The 20,488-nt window shown below is 39.7% G+C and overlaps 1 protein-coding gene across 7 annotated transcripts in view; it reads left to right on the forward strand.

Annotated features, from left to right (window-relative positions):
* Positions 1 to 901: 901 nt before the first annotated feature.
* EXOC6 (exocyst complex component 6) overlaps positions 902 to 20,488 on the forward strand; it is an 86,423-nt gene continuing 66,836 nt past the window's right edge. For 3 of the 7 annotated variants that reach the window (XM_039553664.1, XM_039553665.1, XM_039553666.1), the window contains exon 1: positions 3,139 to 3,258. In XM_039553664.1, the coding sequence (XP_039409598.1) occupies positions 3,176 to 3,258 (83 nt within the window). In that variant the 5' untranslated portion in view covers positions 3,139 to 3,175. Of the gene's footprint in view, positions 1,071 to 3,138; positions 3,259 to 20,488 lie in introns of those variants that run through there. The other 4 variants (XM_019293245.3, XM_039553662.1, XM_039553661.1 and 1 more) reach the window with 4 other exon arrangements.

Below are 20,488 nucleotides of genomic sequence, written 5' to 3' on the forward strand. Positions count from 1 at the left end.
ATCAATTTTGTCAGGAGCAGTACTGAGATTCAGAGCCAAATTTTGATTAAAACTTGTGAAATATTTAAAAACCCAAAATATATTAAGTTTGATTATCCAAATAATATTGAATTAGGCTTCTAAAAAGTTGTTTAAACTGAAAGATCTAAAGTCCAATCTCATGTTTGAATTAACTGTCTGAAATTAAAGTAATTCATGGCAGTTGTGTAAAGTGTTTTCTTTGCCATCGTCATGACAATGATGTGACAGCAGCACTGCTCTCAACATTTGTTTTTCCATTTTCTTCCATGCAGATAATAAATTAGTAACATCTTTTTTATTGCTCACACACATAAAACCCACAGTTATCATAGAGAATTTTTTGCAATTTGTTATAAGTAGCAACTACTAATGCTGAAAACGACAAGAACATGTTTCTGTTTTTCTAATCTGCTTTACAAGATCCATAAACCTTTCATAAATCCAGCTAAGTCCTTGTGTGCAAGCTTTTTATATAGCAAAAGGAAAATAGAATTTTTTTAAAGAATAGTTTTAATCTCATAAAACTTAACAGAGAAATTAAGCATTGATGTCTAGCGTCTGAAATTCCTTTAAAGTTATGTTTTCAAAATTATTAAATTTCAGGTTTACTATTTATTAATGACAAGCTATTTCAAGGATGTAAAAATATTATTTTGGCAGTAAATTTGTTGTTAAGATAAATATATTGGACACACACACAAAAAAGACTGTGCAGGCCTGGGTACTGCATACGAGGCACATGTTACCAGTAGACAGGAAAACAGCAGCTGTGCACCATTCTTGGACACAAAGTCCTCAGGAGTCACGAGGTTAGCACAGGATCTTTTTTTTTTATGCCTGGTTTTGCTGACTACAGAGTCACTTAGTCAACTATAATAATCAGAATAAAAGTCCTCTCCTAACGTTAGATTAGTTTTATGCTACTCTATGGAAAGGAAAAGCAAGTCAAATCTGTCAGAATTGTATCTAGAAGAAAATAAAGATCAAATATACGAAAATGCCCTTGCTGAGATCCAGTCCTTTGAGCTGCCTCTTGGAACCACCCTAAGGTATGCTTCTTTTTGATAATACTATACTCTTCATGATGGATGTGTTCCATTCTATAGCTGTTCTTTCAGCCAGCACAATATATTAGAAACTTTGTTTTCCTGACCCTGAAGCCTACAGGAAAGTTGAGTTTAATTTCAACGTGATTGGCCCTAAGTGAAAAAATACAAACCAAGGTCACCTACTCTGCTCTTTCTTTTCACCAGGAAAAAGCGATCTGTTACTGATGGCTGGCTGTAGATTTATGAAAAAAGAAAGTGCTCTTAAAAGTGAAAACAAAGGGAAATTTTGTCTTTTTTGTAGCAGTGTTTTTAGTTTGAAGTTTACAGCTATAATTTTAAAGAATTAACTGCTTATTATTCTTAAATTTTTAATAAAGGTAACTTTTATTTTAATCACCAAAGACACAACTACTTAAGGTTTTACCGTTGATATTCAAAAATATCTGAACATTTAATTTTTTTTTCATTTGCAGCTTATGGAAACTATCTAATGGTAAAAGTGTAACTGAGAAAGTTCCTCTGCATATTCATCCTTAAAAAAAGGAATACATAAAAGATTATTTTGTAATCTGTCTAGGTATATTGTCAGTATTTGCAGAAGAGTTTTAAAAATAGCCTGCCTGGCACTGTAGGCGTCAGGTTGCAGTAACGATCAGGCTAAAAAAAGAAAATTAAATTTACCCTGAAAAATGTGTCAATCTATAACTTCAGTATTTTGGTGGTGGGAAAAAAAGGAATGTGGGAAGATCGTTACTGCATTTGAGTGATTTCTTGAAGGAAATACAAGTGGTAGGATTTTTACTTTTTTTTTTTTTTGCATCATGCACTTTGTAAGCACTCATCTACATTTAGAGTAGTCCTTGTTGATTTAGTAGGCATCATTAATAAATTTATCTGAATCAGTGCTGAATATAATAAAGGCACAAGCACAGACAAGATGTGCACCGTCTTCGGTGCCATTTATTAACTCGTGTACAGGTGTAGTTGCACCAGAGCAGGAGAGATGATGAGCTTGATAACAGTAACTGGAAGGGTGTCAGATGCAATTGTAGACCTTGATGCATTCACACTTGTCAAATGCTGTCAGTTCCTTATGGGAAAAAGTAGCTACACATCACCCTGAAGTTTTACATATCTAGCCTATTTCTTTACACGAGCTTCCCACTTGTGTGCAGAGAACTTTGCCCAGAAAGCAGGTGCATCCTGTCTCCTGAGCATGCAAAACCCAAGGATTAGTTAATCCCTGGCCACAGGCCACAAAGTGTAAAATTTAAATAGAAAATAGGTTATTCCTCCTTCATTGACACATGAAGCTTTGCTGTACAAAGCACTAGGAAACAGTATGTCAGTTTCTACTGAAACACAGCAAGCCACTGCACGTAAAGGTGCACTTTTTTTTTGTTTTGGCTTGGCTTTGTTCATTTTTTAATCCGATCCCCAAGTTTCTATCACGTAAAGAATGGAAGGACTGAAGTCAGTGACATAACCTGAATTCAGAAACCCCCGCGGCGCCGCCGCCTCAGGGGTCGGTGCCTTCCTGCATGGACGGGCACGGGCCGCGTGTGCGGGAGTGGTCAAATCAAAACAAACCAAATAAATAATAATAATAATAATAAAGCAAAAGCACGCCATGAAACAAACCAGAACTAGCTCAGTGGGAAAGGCCGTGTTGAAGCCTATAAACCTTCAAGGCGTCTGTGTAGCGCCTCTGTGCACTGGGGAGGGCAGCCGGTCCGTCCGGGAGAGGGGCCGCATTTTGCGCGCCCCTCGTTTGTCACAGCGCGCTGAGCGGGTCGCAGCGGCTGGCGCCGGGCAGACGCAGCTGCCCGCGGTCTCTATCAGACACCAGTGCCCGGAGATGCCATGGGGACGGAGGGGCTTTGCTGGGCGCCCCTGGCGTCCCCGGCGCAGCCCTTCCCCTGACAAGGGCCGCGGGGCACTGGCGAACTGGTGCGAACCTGCGCCTCTTCACCTGCCCCGCTCCCTCCTCCCCGCCGCCCCGCGCGCACGGGAAGCCCTCCCCGGCCGCTCCCGCCCAGCTCCGTGGCCGCTCCTCCCTCGGCGCCTCCCGCAGCGCCGCGGCCGCGGGATCCCTCCCATCCAAGATGGCGGAGAGTCTCCCCGAGCATGATCGCATCCTGCAGGAGATCGAGAGCACCGACACGGCCTGCGTGGGACCCACCCTGAGGTGCGGGGCGTGGGGGCCGCTGCGCCGACAGCGGGCGAAGCTCCTGCGCCCTGCCCGCCCGCCGGCCCGGGGAGCCGCGGCCCAGCCCGGCCGCGCTTTCTGACAGCTGCTCCCCAGGGACGGCGCGGGGCCGCCCGCAGCGCCGCCGGCGGGAGCGGCCGCGCCGGGCGCGGAGGGGACGAGCAGCCCCCGGTGCTGCTCCGCGGGGGCCCGACCGCCGCCCCCCGCCCCGGGCGCTGCGGGGCGGAGGGAAGGGGCCGGTGCGGCGCGGGCAGGGAGCGGGGCTGTCACGCCGTGCCGGGGCGCTGACAGGCAATGGGGGCCGAGCGGAGACGGCGGCCGTGCCCCGGCTCCAGGCTGGCCGCTCCCTGGTGTTGTCTACCGGGGAAGCAGCCGGGCACGGCCCGGCTCCGGCGGGCTGGAGTGCGGCCTCGGGACGTGCCCGGCCCTGGGCCCGATGCGGGTGGCCGGGCTTGGGGCACTCGCCGTAACCCAGTGCCGGCCTTTGCTGCCCCGCACTTGGACAAGAGTCAGCTCCCTGGGTGTGCCGGTAGCCCCGGTTCTGTGCTGAGAACGGGGCCGAAACCGTATCGTGGGTGGGTGTTGCAGCGCTCCACTATGCAACCCCTAATGATGAGGTCTGAAATCTACTACCCTGGTCAGTTTCCTTGGAAATGTGGCTGTGTTTAGAGCATTTCTGCTGTGCCATGACTTCAGTGGTTTGGTTTTCTGTCTTCTTCCTCCAATTCCACATACTGCCAAATGGCCTAGCCTGCTTGTTGAAGAAAAGGTTTTGCATAACCTCTCCTGTTAGAGGCGAACGTCGAAGTGCCTTTCACTTAGAGCTGGGGAGATAAGGGCAGGGCCTGTGGTGAGTGAATTGGGTTATAGAGGAAACAGGGGGAAAGGGGGCCTTCATCATGGAGCTTTGCTGATGCTTCCCTGATTAAAGATGCTTCCCTGATTAAAGATGTCTGAAAGGAATAAAAAAGCATAGGCACTAGCCAAACAGGGGAGAGACAACTGTGAATTTGAATGTTATCTCTTTGAGAGGATACAGTGAGCCTGTGTGCAGAAAACTGGGAAAGGCAGTTTGTGTAGCAGCATGCTGCAAAGCAGTGAGCATGGTGCTGCTGGCTTTTCCTGGAGTGGGAATGATGCCTCCTAGAGCGTGTGGACAGGGCTGGGAAAGGGTGAACGTGGGGTACATGGGTGAGGAACCCAGTGCTGAGAACTGGTAGAAGAGAAGTTTCTGTTGCATGCCAAATGGGCCATTCTGCACATCATAGCAATTGATTTTGAGGTTGGCTATGTGTGGATCCTCCAAAGCTGTGTGGGAGGTGGCAGTATGGATATTTGTGTGAGGCTGGGGCTAATCAATCCTCTGAGAACCCCCATGGGGAGTGTGGTGGGGTCGTCCAGACATCACACAGGGACTGCTTGCTGCGTTAGTCTGGTCTTGGAGGTCAGCTTGGAGCAAACTGCACTCTGATCTCCCCTCATGTTCCTTAAACACAGCTGCTGTTGGGAATACAGTGTGGAGATGCTGAAGTTTAGCGTCACAAGGAGCCTCGCATGTGACAAGTCTGTGGGCTTAGGCTGAGAGAAGGTAGCTGGGATGCTTTCAGACTTGAGTTGTCCCTGGAGGCAGTTTAACAGTGTTTCACTTTACAAGCCCAGGCAGGTTGAAGCTGATGCCTGCAAAAAACCACACCAAAATATTAGATATAATTGCAGTTTCGCTGCCATTTCCTGTACAGAGCTTATATCAGAGTATTCTGTGGAAAGGACAGAGAATTAGGCTACACAGCAGAAGGTGGCAGGTTTGGGAACCACAGGCGTGGATGGGGAAGGGACTATATGAATCTCTCATTCATATTAAGCATTTAAAATTTGCTAATGTTTTTATAAATTCTAAAACTTAATTTCTTATTTTTTTGCGTGTTCCTGTCCTATCACTGACTTTCCAGTAAGGGAATTTTGCATTGCTGACTTTCAGGATTTTTAGGAAAAAAGTGCATGTTGGTCTGATTTAACCTCTGGTGTTCAATTACAAATAAAAAAAATTGAGGTTAAAGAGTGGTTACTCTTTAGTGTTTTGAAAGAAGTCCAGCAAACACCGCAGAAATATGCTTCTACTCCCTAAGAACACCAGTGTTTAAAACCAAAACTTGAGCTGTCTGCTCAGCTCTGTCTGTTGCAATTTGTGAATTGCTGTGTGAAACTGAAAAGTCTGAAGTCCCACATCTAATTACAAGATCTATTTCAATGAACAGAAGCATGAATGTAAAATGGAGCATTATTTTCTGCCTGAGATCTAGGTTTTACTTGCTAAACAATATAAATCAAAGAAATGAGTTGAGTAATTCTATGTGCAATTGCATAACGCTACAACATGAAGTGATCCATTGATTTCCAGTCACAGAAGCTATTGAAGCCAGTTGTCTCACGTAATGACTGAAATTATGTTAATTTCATTATGTGAAATGGAATATTTTTGTAATCTCTGGTCTGTAATGCTGGGAGAATATTTATAGCATTGCTACATGAAATAAAGTACCAACATACCTACCTAAATAGCAGAACAAAAGAAGGGACTTGAGGTGAGTAGTTCGGATAAGTAGCGTGAGGTAGTATTAAATGCTGAAGATTGTAGGATATGCAGGATCTGACTTATCCTTAATTGTTAATATCAAGACATAAATGTCTTCCTAGTGCATCCATGCTTCACGAAGGATGTGTACTTTTTTCTTGTGGGCCGTATGTAGATTCCATGGAAACACATTTTTGCTCCTGTTTTTCTTCAGTGTTTTGCTTGCTGGTTTGGTATAGCTGTCCCTGCCAGGTGCTGCTTCTTACCTTGCTACAAGAGTGGCAGCACTTGTTCTTATTATAGAAAAAATAATAGCATTTATTGATATATAATGGTTTTGTGTATAATTTACAGGTAAGGAACAACATACAGACTGATCCTGCCGGTGATTTTCTAGTGCTGAGATCTACCCATAAGGGGGAATGTGAAATGCAGGTCCTTTATAGGAGGAATCAACATACAGCTAGTGCAGTTGGGATTATTTACTGTTCAGGAGAGTTAGCTCCTAAAGATGGCTCTGCATCTCAAGAGATGAAGAGATTGTATTGGATGAAATTAATTTTCTTTTTAGATTTTAACTGGGTGAATTTAGTGATTTAAATTTGCTGCTATTTTACTTTCATCTCTAAATTCAGTAACACATGCTGAATCACTATAAATGAGACTTAAGCCAGCATGCCTTTCATTAAATAGGCACACTGTGTATATAGCAAGGCAGGATTAATTTTTTTTTCATCAGACTCTATGAAACTTCTATCAACATCTTTTTGGCTTTAATGGCTAACAAAATGAGATTAATGACAAAACTTGTTAAAGGCTCATCACTCTCACCTTTTTATATAACATGTTAATATAGTATAATTCATGTTTCATACATACTTCTGCACTTCTCTCAGGGAGAGCTATCTCATTTCTAATCTTTAGAAAGGAAATGGAAGACGACAGAAAGAAAGACAATTCCCATAATCCTCCCAACAACAACAAAAAAACCCGAAAGTTATTAACAAAAAACTTAAGACCCTCACTGAAGCCTGTATCTTAACACTTCTTGAATAGTCAGTTGGACATGCTGTGGTAGCTAGTAAGATAAATTCTCTTCAGAAGAAAGTAATTGACCTTATCTGATGGTTAGTTTATGGTTGGTTGAAATAGGTCAAAGTGGAACTCAACAGAGTAGGAGTTGTTCTGCCAGTGCTCTGTATACTATAGATAAGAGGTTTTTTGAGTCTGTAGTAATGTGTAGTATTTCAAAGCTTTTTTAAAAAATAAATGAATTAACTCTTAAACTCTAGCTTGGCAATATATTTCATAAGCATATGGTAGACTTTCTCTAAACACTTCATCTTGTGAGCTTTGCATAACTAAGTTTGCAGTGTTCTGTGATTCCCATGCACAGCCGTCAGTGGAGTACCTCCATGCCCACAATTCATTGACTGAACAAAAATACAGAAGTAAAATTAAATATAAAAACTGTGGGGGATTTGGTAATGGAAATTTTGTAGCTAAGGTGAAGTTGATAAGGAGGTGCTATGTCTATTGATGTATCTATAAGTGGAATGTACTCTGTAGCTTTAACCCACAGTCACAGCTTGGAAAGTGCTCCTCAAAAGTCAGTGTAAAAATGCTTTTAATCAAACTCCCTCTTCCTGAAATCTGTCATCACCAAGTTGTTGCCTGGTAGATGTTAGAGCATCTTCCAGGTTGCTCTAAGTTGTGCTGGCTGTGAAACTTCTTTGCAGAGTTCTTAGAGAGCCTCCTGTGAAGACATTTCACTGGCCTGTTGTCTCTGGCTGCAGCAATCACACCCACAAGCACTGTTCAGTCGATGCATTTCTGTCTGATGCTGCAGTATGCTGCAGTCACCTCCACTGATCTAGGACTGCATTGCACTGGTAAAAGCAGCGCTGAGCTGAGACTGCAAAGCAAAATCATTTCTGTATAGTGCTGGGTTTTTCTCATTTAGGTTAAACAGAGTTTGGAGGTTGGATGTCATAAATGAGTTTGGCTGAAGTGTTAGAACCAATTGATAGCTGTTCATCCTGTACTTCTGTCCTTGAGTTACAGAGAAGCCAAAGGTAAATGCTACACTTTAGTAAGGCATCATTTGAAAAATAAGCAAGACTATTTTGTCCTTTACTGATCAACGTCTCTAAGAAAATTCAGAGTTAGAAATATGGAATGAGAGTCTAATTCTGCTGCTTTTACTGTATTATGGTACACTTTGCAACTGCAGGTGCTTTGCCCGGACTGGGGTCTGTAATTTGTATTTTGGAGATATTCTTGTATGCATTGAGGGGGGCTGTCCAAAGCAAAATGAGCAAAGTGCCTAAATGTTATGTAGCTTCAGTTTTACTGAAAGTCTACATTACAGTTACTAGCAGGCATGATTTAGCTATGTGATTCTGTGTTTTCAGCACAACACTTAGTGAGCAGTAACATAGGCAGTATGAATGAAATCTCAAAACGTGGGAAGATGGTACAGCATTAACACAATTGTAGGCAGGGAAATACTTTTTCTGAGTACTTGCCTATGGTCTATTGGAATTTGTGATGTGGTTATCCAATAACAAAATGTGGTTGCCCTCATTTTTGCCCTGTGGTCCTACTTGTCTGGTAGGATTGTCTAAAGTAATTTTTCTGTGTCTTCATTATTTTGGAGTATGGCCCAGCAATTCGCATTTTTGTCTATAGCTTAGTCTTGTTTTAAATATAGAGTAAGAGTACTCTGAGATCATCAGCCAGTGCTATAAATCAGAATTTTAGTGGTTTGATCACATATTTTGATTTCAAATTGTATTTTTTTCTTTTACAGAATTGTAAGTTACTGCTTTGAAAATTTGTAGTCTCTATTCATGGTCTGTCTTCAAGCCCTTCTCAATTTTCAAGTTAACATGTTTCATTCCTGGTTCCCTTTCAAGAAAAGTTACAAAGTAGCCCAAAAGAACTGGAAATTCCGTGTGTGATAGCTGTGGTCTCTTTTGGATCAGGTGACAGACTGTACTTTCATGTATATTGTTGTGGTTTAACCCCAGCCAGCAGCCAGACCCACCCAGCTGCTCATTCACTCCCCCACCTGCAGCATGGGGGAGAGAATCAGAAGGGTAAAAGCTGGGAAACTTGTCAGTTGAGATAAAGACAGTTTAATAGGGGAAGCAAAGGCTGCGCACACAAGCAAAGCAAGGAATGAATTCACTGCATCCCATGGGCAGACAGGTGTTCAGCCATGTCCAGGACAGCAGGACCTCATCACAAGTAGTGGTTACTTTGGAAGACAAATGACATCAATCCAAATGTCTCCTCCCTTCCTCCTTGTTCCCCCACTTTATGTACTGAGCATGATGCCATCTGCTCTGGAATATCCCTTTGGTCAGTTGGGATCACCTGTCCTGGCTGTGTCTCCCCCCAGCCTCCTGACCAGTGTGGCAGGACTAAAAGGCCTTGGCTCTGTGTAAGCCCTGCTCAGCAATGACAACACATCTCTGTATTATCAGCCCTGTGTGCAACACAAGTCCAAAACACAGCCCCATACCAGCCACTGTGAAGAAAATTAACTCCAACCCAGCCCAAACCAGCACATATATTTATATATCAGTTTACCTGTATTATAATAGCTAACTTCTGTTTTGTATCTGGGTTGTTACGGAGTAAGGGGAATGGCCTGCTCACTGTGAACCAGTGTAGCCTAAAAAACCAGAGGCTTGCTTGTAGTGTCAGTTGCAGATTTTGTTACTTGGTGCAGGATTTGATGGTATTCCAAGTATTTAAGTTGAAAGACAACAGTCAGATAACGCAACTGTCTATGTGATGTATATTGCTATGAAGGAGCAATTTTTTTTTTATTGCTAGTCCATTATATAGAGACAGAAGGTCATAAAGAAGAGTCTTTGTGCTGTGGACTGATTAATCTGGCATTCAGCAGCAGAACTGCAGTTCTGATTTTTCTGTAGCCTGATCACTCAGATTTGCCATTGGTAGCAAAAGTATTTTAGAAAGATTCACTTGCATTGCTGCAAGTTTCAACATATTCTCAAGTTTTTATAAAGCCTGAAACTGCTTGTGGGTAATCATACCTGTACTGCATTTTTTTGTTGTGAAAAAATCTTTAGGTTACATGCTGATTAAGTTTGTCATGAAATATGTGTCTGGAAATCAGGTTATCTTGATCTTTTAAGTGTTCATGCATCAGCTTCTGACTCAATTCTTGCAGTGATTTCCAAATGGGCAACTGCCAAGTGAATCTTTAACCTACCTAGTAACCTGTGTGAATTGTTCTGAAACAGCTCTCTCCAATTTCCCAAGCATTACCAAAGAGCTTGAAATTGTCCCAGTGTTTAGGAAACAAGTTTCAAAATACATTAAAGCTTTTAAAATAGGGAAATCATCTGCTGCATCATCATCAGAATAGTGTACTTAATAGATGTTTAATGCAGTTTGTGACATTGTTTCTCATTTAAATTTAGCCTTCTCTTCATATGAACAGCTTATCCTTGTGCACTCTTACATCAGTTAAATTCAGAAAAGCCAGTTCTTATTCCTGTCATCTCTTCATTGACTTATTCCTCAAGCTGATTTTATTCAGTGTCTGGTGACCCAGATTTTGGACCTGCCCATGTGCATAGGAAGTGCATAATTTTACATCCTTCGCGGGTCACACGGGTGCTTACTTCCTTGCAGATTTTTTTGGAAAGCCAACAGCATAGCCTGTGCTCCAGCTTGCTTTGTGTCTGGCTGAACTATTGCTCCGAGACTTTGCAATTTCCTCAATACAGATATCTACCTGAGGAGCCTTAGAAAAATTCAGTTAAATATAAGTCTGGTTTTGATCAGTAAGTGCTGGTGTGTTTTTAAGTTTTGTCATGTTGCATTTTATGTATTGTACTACTAATATGAGCTCATTCAAGTTGATGAGGATTAATATGTCTTAAATAATTCTTTTAAGATAATGCCAGAAAAGGATTTGAAAATAAGAAGCTATTTTTATGGGTTGTAGTAAGCTATTAAGTACTAACTCATTCAAAAATATAGCTTTGCATCAGCATCAAGTCATCACATGAGATTTTGTCTTGCTGAAGGGCTTTCTATGGCTAGTTATAAAATCTAGGTGGCTATTTTTAGATATTATATATCTTTCTGGCTATTTTCTGATGATGGTTGAAATGACCAAACCTAATCCCTGTCACCACAGACGTTGGTATAACAATGACAGAATGTTCAATTTGGTGTTCAGCTTGATGAAGTATTTTCAACAGTGCATCTCTTCCTCATCTTGTACATGTCTACTATGGAACTATCTGTACTCCTGACAGACTGGGTCCTGTGCAGGAAGGAGTTAATGATCTCTCCTGGAGCCTGGCTGAAACCCTTCCTTTACCTCAACCTTTGCCAGTAATAGCAAACTAGTAGGGAACTTAATCACTGACGGAGGTATTAAAAAGGAAGGAAACAGATTTTAGAGTGCATCAGCCTTGATGGAAAGACGTGGGATTGGATAGAGAGGACCTAAAAGATGCTGGGGATTTTTTTTTTATATATACAGCATGAGAAAAGTGTTCAGTTCTAATACCGTCAGTGGGATTTTCACTGTTTCTCAGGGAAAGTAATTTGCTTGCAAAATTGCAGTGAGTGTAACTTGCAATTCTCCTGTGAATCAGAGTAATACAAAATTAATAATGCATATACTGTCGTTTATGTACCTGGGGGATACTTTTGAGACATTTCAGCTTCAAAGGGAAGTGTTTAAACTTTCAAGTTTTGTGACTTTCACAGTTTGCACTCTTCCTTAGGCATAGAGTGACTTTGAAGGATTTTTACCCCATTTTGTTCATGGAAAGAATGTTTCCTTATAAGTTTTGTTTTGAGTTAATTTTAGCAGAAAAGTAACGTAGTAGATACTGTTTTATACTGTATATTTGTTCTGGTTTGTTTCATACACGAAGGAAGCTGTAAGCAGTTAGCCAGTGTGTGCTACCTTCTCTTGAAATGTGGAGCTCCTCTGCTGTGCTGGAGTGTCACCTTTCCCTAAGAAATGAACAGATTTTCTTGGTTTGTTTATCGAGCAGGACGAGAACTGGAGTAAGTCAGTTGCTTCAACACTTAATTGCTTCCTAACTGAGAGAAACACTGTGAGTTTCAGTTCAACTTCTAAATTGAAAACAGACTTTTTTTTAGAAGTCATGTTTTATTTTCTTCAGTGATCCTGGGAGATATGCAAAGAACATATAGCACAGACTGTTGTTTTACATGAATTAAATACATTTTGATTTTTTATGTGTAGGCTGTGTGAGCTCATAGAGTTAACAAAAACGAATTATATAAAATCACTGTAAAATGCATGATTTGGTTATAGGTTTGCAGAGGAATGTGATGCACCAAAGAATTAAATGGTTTGATCTGTATTGAATAGAATACATTCTTAATCCAATTGGTTTTGAAACTTTTAAATTACTGGATATTTTATTTAATCTGGAACTTCTTAAATGTGTGAAATAATATATTTACATCTGTGTAGCACTGATATTCAAAGCCTATTGAAGTAACTTAAACATTTCTGACATAAAATATTCTGTTTTATTTCATATGTCTTGTGAAGAGACATATGAGATTGTTGAAATGTGAAATTTATTTTGTCTACCAAAACAGCTGGTCTGTTTTTATCTCAAAGATTATGTCTCAAGTGCTCTAGATAAAGTTGACAGATTAGCTAGAGGTTGTAATAGATGCCTAATTATTTCTGGTACATGTGTAATAGAAATCTGATCAAATTTTTTAAAAGAACTCAGAAGCTCACAATTTGGTTTACGGATGAATCCATTTCTCCTAAAATATAACAATTTATGTAACAAACAGTCTATGGAAATATTAAGGGAAGATAAAAATACTGTTACATGGACTTCAATTTTCTACTTTATATTCTATGAAATAACATAGGTTCCAGCTACATCCACTTGTATCCATGTGGGTATATGAAACAGATGGCCAAACTTGGCACTTCATTCTGTGGCAATAGCCAGTACCAAAGCGAGCGAAGCTGCCATTTCCTTTGCTGCCTTTTTATCTACTATTGCAACACAAAATTGGGAAAAAAAGTGGTAGTGCAGCACTTGTTTTTCAGTTTCTTGCTTCATACATCAGTAAGTCGCACAAAGGCTTAGCAGGAAGAGGCATCTCCTTGGTCAGCAGTGTAAAAACAGGAAGGAGGAAGTCTATTGCAAATCTGGGTATACTGATTATCAGTTCGTGTTTTGCTGCAGAGGATGTCCATTAACAGCCATCAGCGTGATCCATTGCTTATCCAGCATGAACAATGACTGCTCTAGTGCTGCTACTACAGAATAAGGACCCTGCTTATAGGAAGTAATGTTAACTAACAAACTGTACTCGGCCCTTTCCTGCTCATAGAAACAGGATACTATTAGTGAGAACAATTCACAGAAATTGCACATCCAGGAAAACCAGGCAAGCAAAGCATAATAGCTAAACTAAGATTAATAAAATCTTTTCTCTGAATAGGCCATAGCTGAGTTTTATGTTGTTCTGGCATGTAATGTGAGCTTTTAAATAGAGTGGTGAGATGTAATTATGAGTAAGAATGGCAGAACTGGAATGTAGGTAGTGTCTGGCATTGAAAGGCTGCTTAGGTTTTAAGAAATGTGCTTATTACCATAACTGCAATTGAATGACCGGAAACACCTGGACATTATTTTATAAAGCTTTTTAGGGTGTATGCAGCCACCTATATGAAATTACTCTGTGGAAAAATCCCTACAAAGTTTGTAGCTTGTGTAAACAGAAAATATCTTTGTATATTGTAGGACAAAGGAAGTTTCTGCAGTGTTTCCTGTGAAATTGCAGCTCAAATGGAGTGTGTGATACAGTATCGTGGTTAGGGATGCCATGGTTATAGTCACAGTGACAGGTCTGTTTTGAGGGCAGAATCTTAATTTGCATTGTCAGTGTTTTGTGCTTGCACTGTTCCCACTGAACTCATCATGCAAATTTGAATTGTGAATATTACTTAATTTTATAATTTTATTTAGTATATCTCTGTGTTACTGTTTCATTTGGGATGTTTTTTCAATGAAAGGAGAAATAGGAAGAGCATCTAGTGGGCCACTTCTTGCAATGTGTGTGTGGGAGCTAGTTGAGGGCATCTCCAGCATCAGGACAAAATTGGCATTGGTAGCAAGATATTAGTAGTAAAAACATTATTTTCCATAAGCACAGTCTCTTCATTTGGTACTTGGTTTATTTGTGTGTGTGTTTTGTTTTAAATATTACTTTGAAACATTAAATAAAAAGTGTATGGTTGGAAGGGGTTTCTTTTGTGCCTGCATTTAATTGATCAAAGTAATTAGTAGTTTTTCTCCCCTGCACAGTGCTTAATTTGAAGCTCTACAAATGAATCTTTTTCTCTTGCTTCCATTGCAGATCAGAAGTTGCATGGTCAGACTTACATTCCATGTCAAACTTGTACAACTGTTGTACAGACACATGTAATTCCTGTCATTGTCACAGTATTCATGGAGTTGTAACTGATCGGCACTTACTGAGTGGTTATCAGTATCCTGAAAGGAATGTGTACATACAGTTCTTAATTGCTTCATATGTCTTGTGTAATCAGGAGATGAAAGACTCTATGGCAATATAGGCACGGCTGGGGAAACCTGCAATTCATCTTAGAAATGGGACAGAACAGGATGGGTTGGCGGAGGTGTGAAAATGGTGAAAGGTGGCAAGTCATTAATAAGGAGTTTCTTTGTCCTGTAAAAAGATTGCTGTTTTTTTCTCTATTTTCTGACATGGTTTTTTGGCTATTTTAAAATACATGATCTGTTTTAAAAGTTTCTGCTGCTGCTAGAGCCTATTATTATAAATGATTACTAGGAGAATTGTTCTCTCAAAAAATTTACAGTAATGCTTCATGAGCTCGAATTTGTCTTTCCTGAATATGGATTGCAATTAAAAAGAGAATCATTGCCTATTTAAAAGAACACACAAAACAATCCCCAAAACCTTCAAGAAACAATATTTTTTAAAAAACTCCAATGGGATTTGTTAAATATTTTTTTTTCTTTATTTAATAGACTGTTCTAGTAATGATTTTTAAGTGACAGAGTTATCACCAACCAGGAATTCATATTATCTTCTGAATCATTATTGTTGTATGAAAGTATGGAGATTTTATTTTTAATAAAATAAACTCTTCAAGTTCATTTTTTTTGCCTGAAGTGTGAGTTCCTGAGCAGTTCTGCTTTTCTCCTTTGAAAAGTTACAACTATTGCTATATATATGAGATCAAATTACTTTAGTTCCCATTCTGATTATTCTTGCAATTATTTTTCCATGCTAAACCAAGAAGATTACAGTAAAAGTTGTATTTAGGTGTCTGGTTATTGTCATTTTCTAGTCTAGAGGCCATAGATGCAGAGATAAACTGGAGATGAGGAGGGGAAAAAGCAAATTTGGGATATTTGTTGAACTTACAAAAAATAATTTTGGGCTCCTCTCCTTTTACACTTAATAGTCTGTATGCATGTCAATTGTCTGCCCTTCCAGTAGTCCAGTCAATGTATTAAATTAATTTTTGGGCTTATACAATTTTTTTTTTTTTTTTTTTTTTTTTTTTGGCTTCTAACTTTTTATTTCCCTCCTCCTTAGTGAAATGCTCATCCTCTTTCAATCCCGCCTACACTCAGGCATTTAAGGACATCTATCCTTAATTGCATGCACAGAAATATTTGTATGAAATGATAGCAGAAATGTATTTTTGAAGTGAGACTGTAACCATTTGTGAAGACATTTATGATGCTCGCTTGGAGTGATAATGTATACGTATGGACTTACCATTATGGAATAGATCAGATGATTTCAGGATAATTGATTTTTAGTATTATTTTTGAAGGGTCGTGTGGAATTCTTGGCATGTTAAGTTTTACAATTTTTGCCTGAATTTTAGTTCTCTGGAGATGAGCCTTTTTGCTTACTTAGCAGTTGGTGGTTTTGTGCATAGGATGGTGCCCTCTGGTGCTTCAATATATTTTTACATTTAAGCACAAAAAGTCATCAATAAGAGCTATTAAATACACGTTTTTCATATTGTGGTTTAGTTTTGAAAGTAAAAGTTTTAGGGAAGTTTTTTTACGGTATAAAGTAAACTTATTTTATTGTTTTAAATTGGAAAATGGTTGCGTATCTGAAAATTCTACTTCATTTTTTCTTGAGACCTGAATTCAAATCTGTTTATGCTTGTCTTTCTCCCTTCAGCTTACCTGGTTAAAAAGATCAAGGTAAAAATATCCCTATTGCAATAAAATGTATCCAGTGAACTGAGACATCTTTTTCCTTTAGGTTAGTCTCTGACTACTCCTAGTTTATTTTTTTTTCCTTTTTCAATTACTTTCTACACTATCTTCTTTTTACCTAGACTGACTTTAATATGACTCATCCAATTGTTGGGATGAGTAAAAAAAAAATGTGTCTCAGTTTATATACAGAGTTCTGGGAATATAGACAAAGAACCTGCTACACATTACCAGGAAAGTTGTTCAGCTCTGCTTGTGCTCTTCATGGGTTCCCTGCTTGCCCTGTCGATTAGGGAGGAACATTCAAGTTAATGTTCTCTCATTCCAGATTGAAAATTAAGGTGATAACGTTGTGCAGTTTTGGGGTTTTTTGGAAGCCAAAATCAAATATAAGCTTCAGTCTCCAACAGCAGTGATTTTCTCCTGTTTTGATCCAGTTTGAAGACTCCTATCAAGGAAAAAACTTTGTCAAAGTTTCATGGTATGAATCAAGCACTAGTAGTCTATAGGTTCCTATAGCTGTGCAGATCAGAGGTTGAAAGCAGTTGTAATAAAAACTGATCATGTCTTTCAGTTTGACACAGTTCAAATTTGTGCTATGTTTCAGACCGTCAGCATCTACTTCAGGGGTCCATAAAGCTGAGGAAGATCCTTGGGGCTCTTCATTCAGAGGTGTATAAATGTAAACAGAACCTGAAAGAACTATATTACACATGTAAAACTTCTTTTGGTATCCTAGGCACATTTTCCCCTTTTTATGACACTTCCTCCTGCTGGATGTGAAGCAATTTACAGTGAGAGAGAGATTTTTAGGGTAGACATAATTGCATGTAATTGTCATCTCCTGAAGGAATGGAGCTAGAAGGGTTACTACTTCCTCACTCGCTTTCCAACAGAAAACACTCTGTGTTGTAAATTCAGTTAATTTTGTATTGTAATTAAAAAAATTATCTCAAGGATGCTTTTAGGATTCCATGTCTCTTCAAGGTACTGCAATATTGGTCACTTGTCTGCCTGATAATTTAGTTCTCAAAAGTGGAGAATTGTTATCCGCATCTCTTGCAGTGTCATTATCTGTTGAAATGTACACTTTCAGATAATTATTCAGAGGTAGCAATTACTTTATTTAGATAGGTGTAGATAATCTTTGAAATAAATATATGTATGGAAAATAAGCTTCAGTATCAGAAATAAACTATGATGTGTGATGTTCCGTAATGGGTAAATCAGATGTGTATTGTCTCAGTTGTGTTTGCAGATTTGAGAAAAAGCCTGATTTCTGTCCATGGCCAGAGATGGCCTGCCTCTCCAGTGTACACTTACTTTTTCACAAAGGCCAGTGCTTTAGGCCAGACTTTGTTCTGAAACCCCTGAAACAGCATGTGTAAAGTGTCTTCAGAGGACAGTGTCCTAAGGGAGTCAGTAAACCCGTTTAATTCATCTTCTTCTCACCTAGACTTAGGGAAAGTTGTGATACAAAGTGTGAATTTCTTCTAAATACTCTGATTTATTTCTGTAAAGGCAAGCAGTTCTTTCTCGGGGTTTTATTCACTTGTGTGCTGGCGAGCGTTGATTTGTTGTTCCCACAAGATGGAGCTGTCTACATATGTAATTAACATGGAATTTATACTACTGGTGCATCTTGGGGAGCTCTGTCAAAATACTGGTTTAAATCATAGGTCACAATTTTATTAGTATCTTTGCAGAAAAGGGTACAATGGCACAAAGGGGCACAAAACAGTAACTATTATTTTAAGGAGGTAGGGTAATCTTGTGATTAAGGCATTGGGAGGTACACAGTATTTCTTTCTTCCCCCCCCCATTTCGAACACTTATTCCGTGTATTATTTTCAATTAAATATTGTGATAATACCCCTGAGATTAAAAACCAGTACTTTCTTATCATTAAATTTAAGCATAAGCAGCCTTGATATTGAGGAAAACCTAATCAATGCTGATTTTTATAACAGTGAAAACTGTATTACCTATGCTATGTTGTATGTACTTGCAGAACTTCTGGCTGTGTTTTCTGGAATTTTTTGATATCATTTTAAGGAGCAATCTTCTGATTGCAAAGGATTGCCTTTTTTCAGTATTTTAACAGCATGTGTGAAAGCGTTGGCACGGATGTGAAATGGATAAAAAGTTATCAAGGCAGCTATTGGATACCTTCAAATCATCAGGCAATAACTAAGTCCAAAAAGACAGTGCATTGCTACCGTCAAAGAAAGTTTAGTGTTACAAACTCAAGTATGCAGTTCCTCTTGCACCATCTTTTTGCAGTCTCATTCTCCTTTTAGATGTATTTTCTTTACTGAGTTTTACTGCTGTTTTCATTTATACTTACATTACACAATTTACAGTTTGAGCACACGGTGATAGATAGAAGTCTCCTGTCTTTGTGATAATGCCTCCTTTCTCACTTCTCTTTGAGAACACTGGAAGGAGACCTAAACTTGAAGGCTTCTTCCACCCTTAAACAGAAAGGCTAAAGAAAGCAGTAATAAAATGAACTTTTGTTTTTGTGTATGGTGTTTTTGTTGGTTTGTTTTTGTTGGTTTTTTTTGGGGGGGTTTTTTTTTGTTTGTTTGTTTGGGTTGGGATTTTTGGGTTGGTTGGTTGGTTGGTTTGTTTTTGGGGTTTTGTTGTTGTTTTGGTTTGGTTTTTGGTTTTTTTTCTGTCTTTTTGCTTTAGCATGCAGTGCAGTATAGGTGGTGAGTCCAGCGCGTTTAGAGGAGGCTCATGCTTTCCAGTTATCTGTGAAGGCACTTTGATACATCTGGTCCTCCTAATCTTTTTTTTCTTCTCCAAGGACTCTGAAGACAGTTGGATGTCCCTCTGTGTCCGCCCTCTAGCTTCCAGCCTCTCTGACCCTTTTCTTAATGGCGCAATATTCATGTAACCAACCTTTGTATTTTGGAGTGCTGCAACATCAGTCATTGAACCTTTTTCTCATCCTTTCCCCATTTCTTTACAGGTGGCAGTGCTAGGCTCCACATGCTTGCCCCTGTGTCTTCTCACACAGAACATTAGGTTGCCTAATGAGGCCTCACTCAGTGCCCACTGTGTCTTGTGCCTTTCCTTCCTCCCAGGCCAGGATGCTGCTTCTCCCGCCAGCCAGCACTGGGTTCTGGGTGTGAGTATTTCCCCCTGGCAGATGCAGGTCACTTGTGACCATTCACCACAGCCCTTTAAAGCTCAGTCATCCTGGGCAGCCTTGAGGGAGCCCTTTCAGGAAGTCTGACAGGAACCTCAAGAGGAGAGACTTACGGGCACACTTTTGCATCTTCCAGCTGTCATTTCAAACTGTGGCAGTGGAAATGGTGAGGGGTGAACCACTTTATGGGTAAACAACCTTGTTTTTCCCCTGGTGCACTTTGGAGGAAAGAACCTGCTTTCAGTACCATAGCCTTATTTTTCTGTCCCCAACAACAAAAGGGGTTGTTCTTGGAATATTTTGTTCAATAGTTTTGCCCTGAGAAAATACCTATAACAAGCAGAACGTAAGGAATTGGCTTTCTTCCTTCAGAATGTAGGAGAGCATATTGCCTTTCTTATGTCTCTTAAGTTCAGTTGCTTCTCTGAATATATTGTATGAGGTTAAAAGAAACTCAAAAAGCATAAGGAATCTTGTTACAAGTCTTTTCAATCTCTTCTGCATCCTTGTCTTCACTGAAAGGTCACGTTCCTGTCAGACACTCAGCTATAGGTTTGTTGTGCTGATGATGAGCCCAGATCTCATCAAAGCCCAGGGGTCTGGTTAGAAAAGGGAATCTTGAAGAATACAGGAAATCACACTTCTCCAAGAAGATTGGGAGGGAAGTACTTTCTGTCTACTCAAGAGTTTTAGAGGCTTTGACTCATGGTTACCTGGTTCTTGAACTTAAGACTGTACTTCTGCAAGCAACACTGAAACCCTTGGAACTTCAGCCTTTTCTTTTCCTCATCTTAACTTTTTAAAATTTCTATTTTTTTACAAACCAGCTTCTCCTTATAAATGTCCGGAGAAAACTTTGTAATTATGAAAGGAAATTAGAGGCTAAAAAAGCAATTTAAAGATTTTTGATCACTTCTATTTTCTAACACTCGTAGTTTGCAGTGCAAACATGTTTGTATGTGTATGACTAAATCATCCTCGTATTGCTGCTCTCATTCTGTGTGAGAAGCTACTTTAAAACTGCCTGTCTTTGCTGTTGTTGATGTATGAAATTATTAAATCAACTTTTTGAACTGTCTGTGCCTTGTCTTTGTTGGGGGACTCCATACCTTTGGTTTTGGTACTGTTCTATGTAAAACCTCCTGCTTCCTCTGACAAAGTCTAAAGCTTTAAATTGCC

The sequence above is a fragment of the Corvus cornix genome, chromosome 6 (genome assembly GCF_000738735.6).
Source record: "Corvus cornix cornix isolate S_Up_H32 chromosome 6, ASM73873v5, whole genome shotgun sequence".
NCBI classification, from domain to species: domain Eukaryota; kingdom Metazoa; phylum Chordata; class Aves; order Passeriformes; family Corvidae; genus Corvus; species Corvus cornix.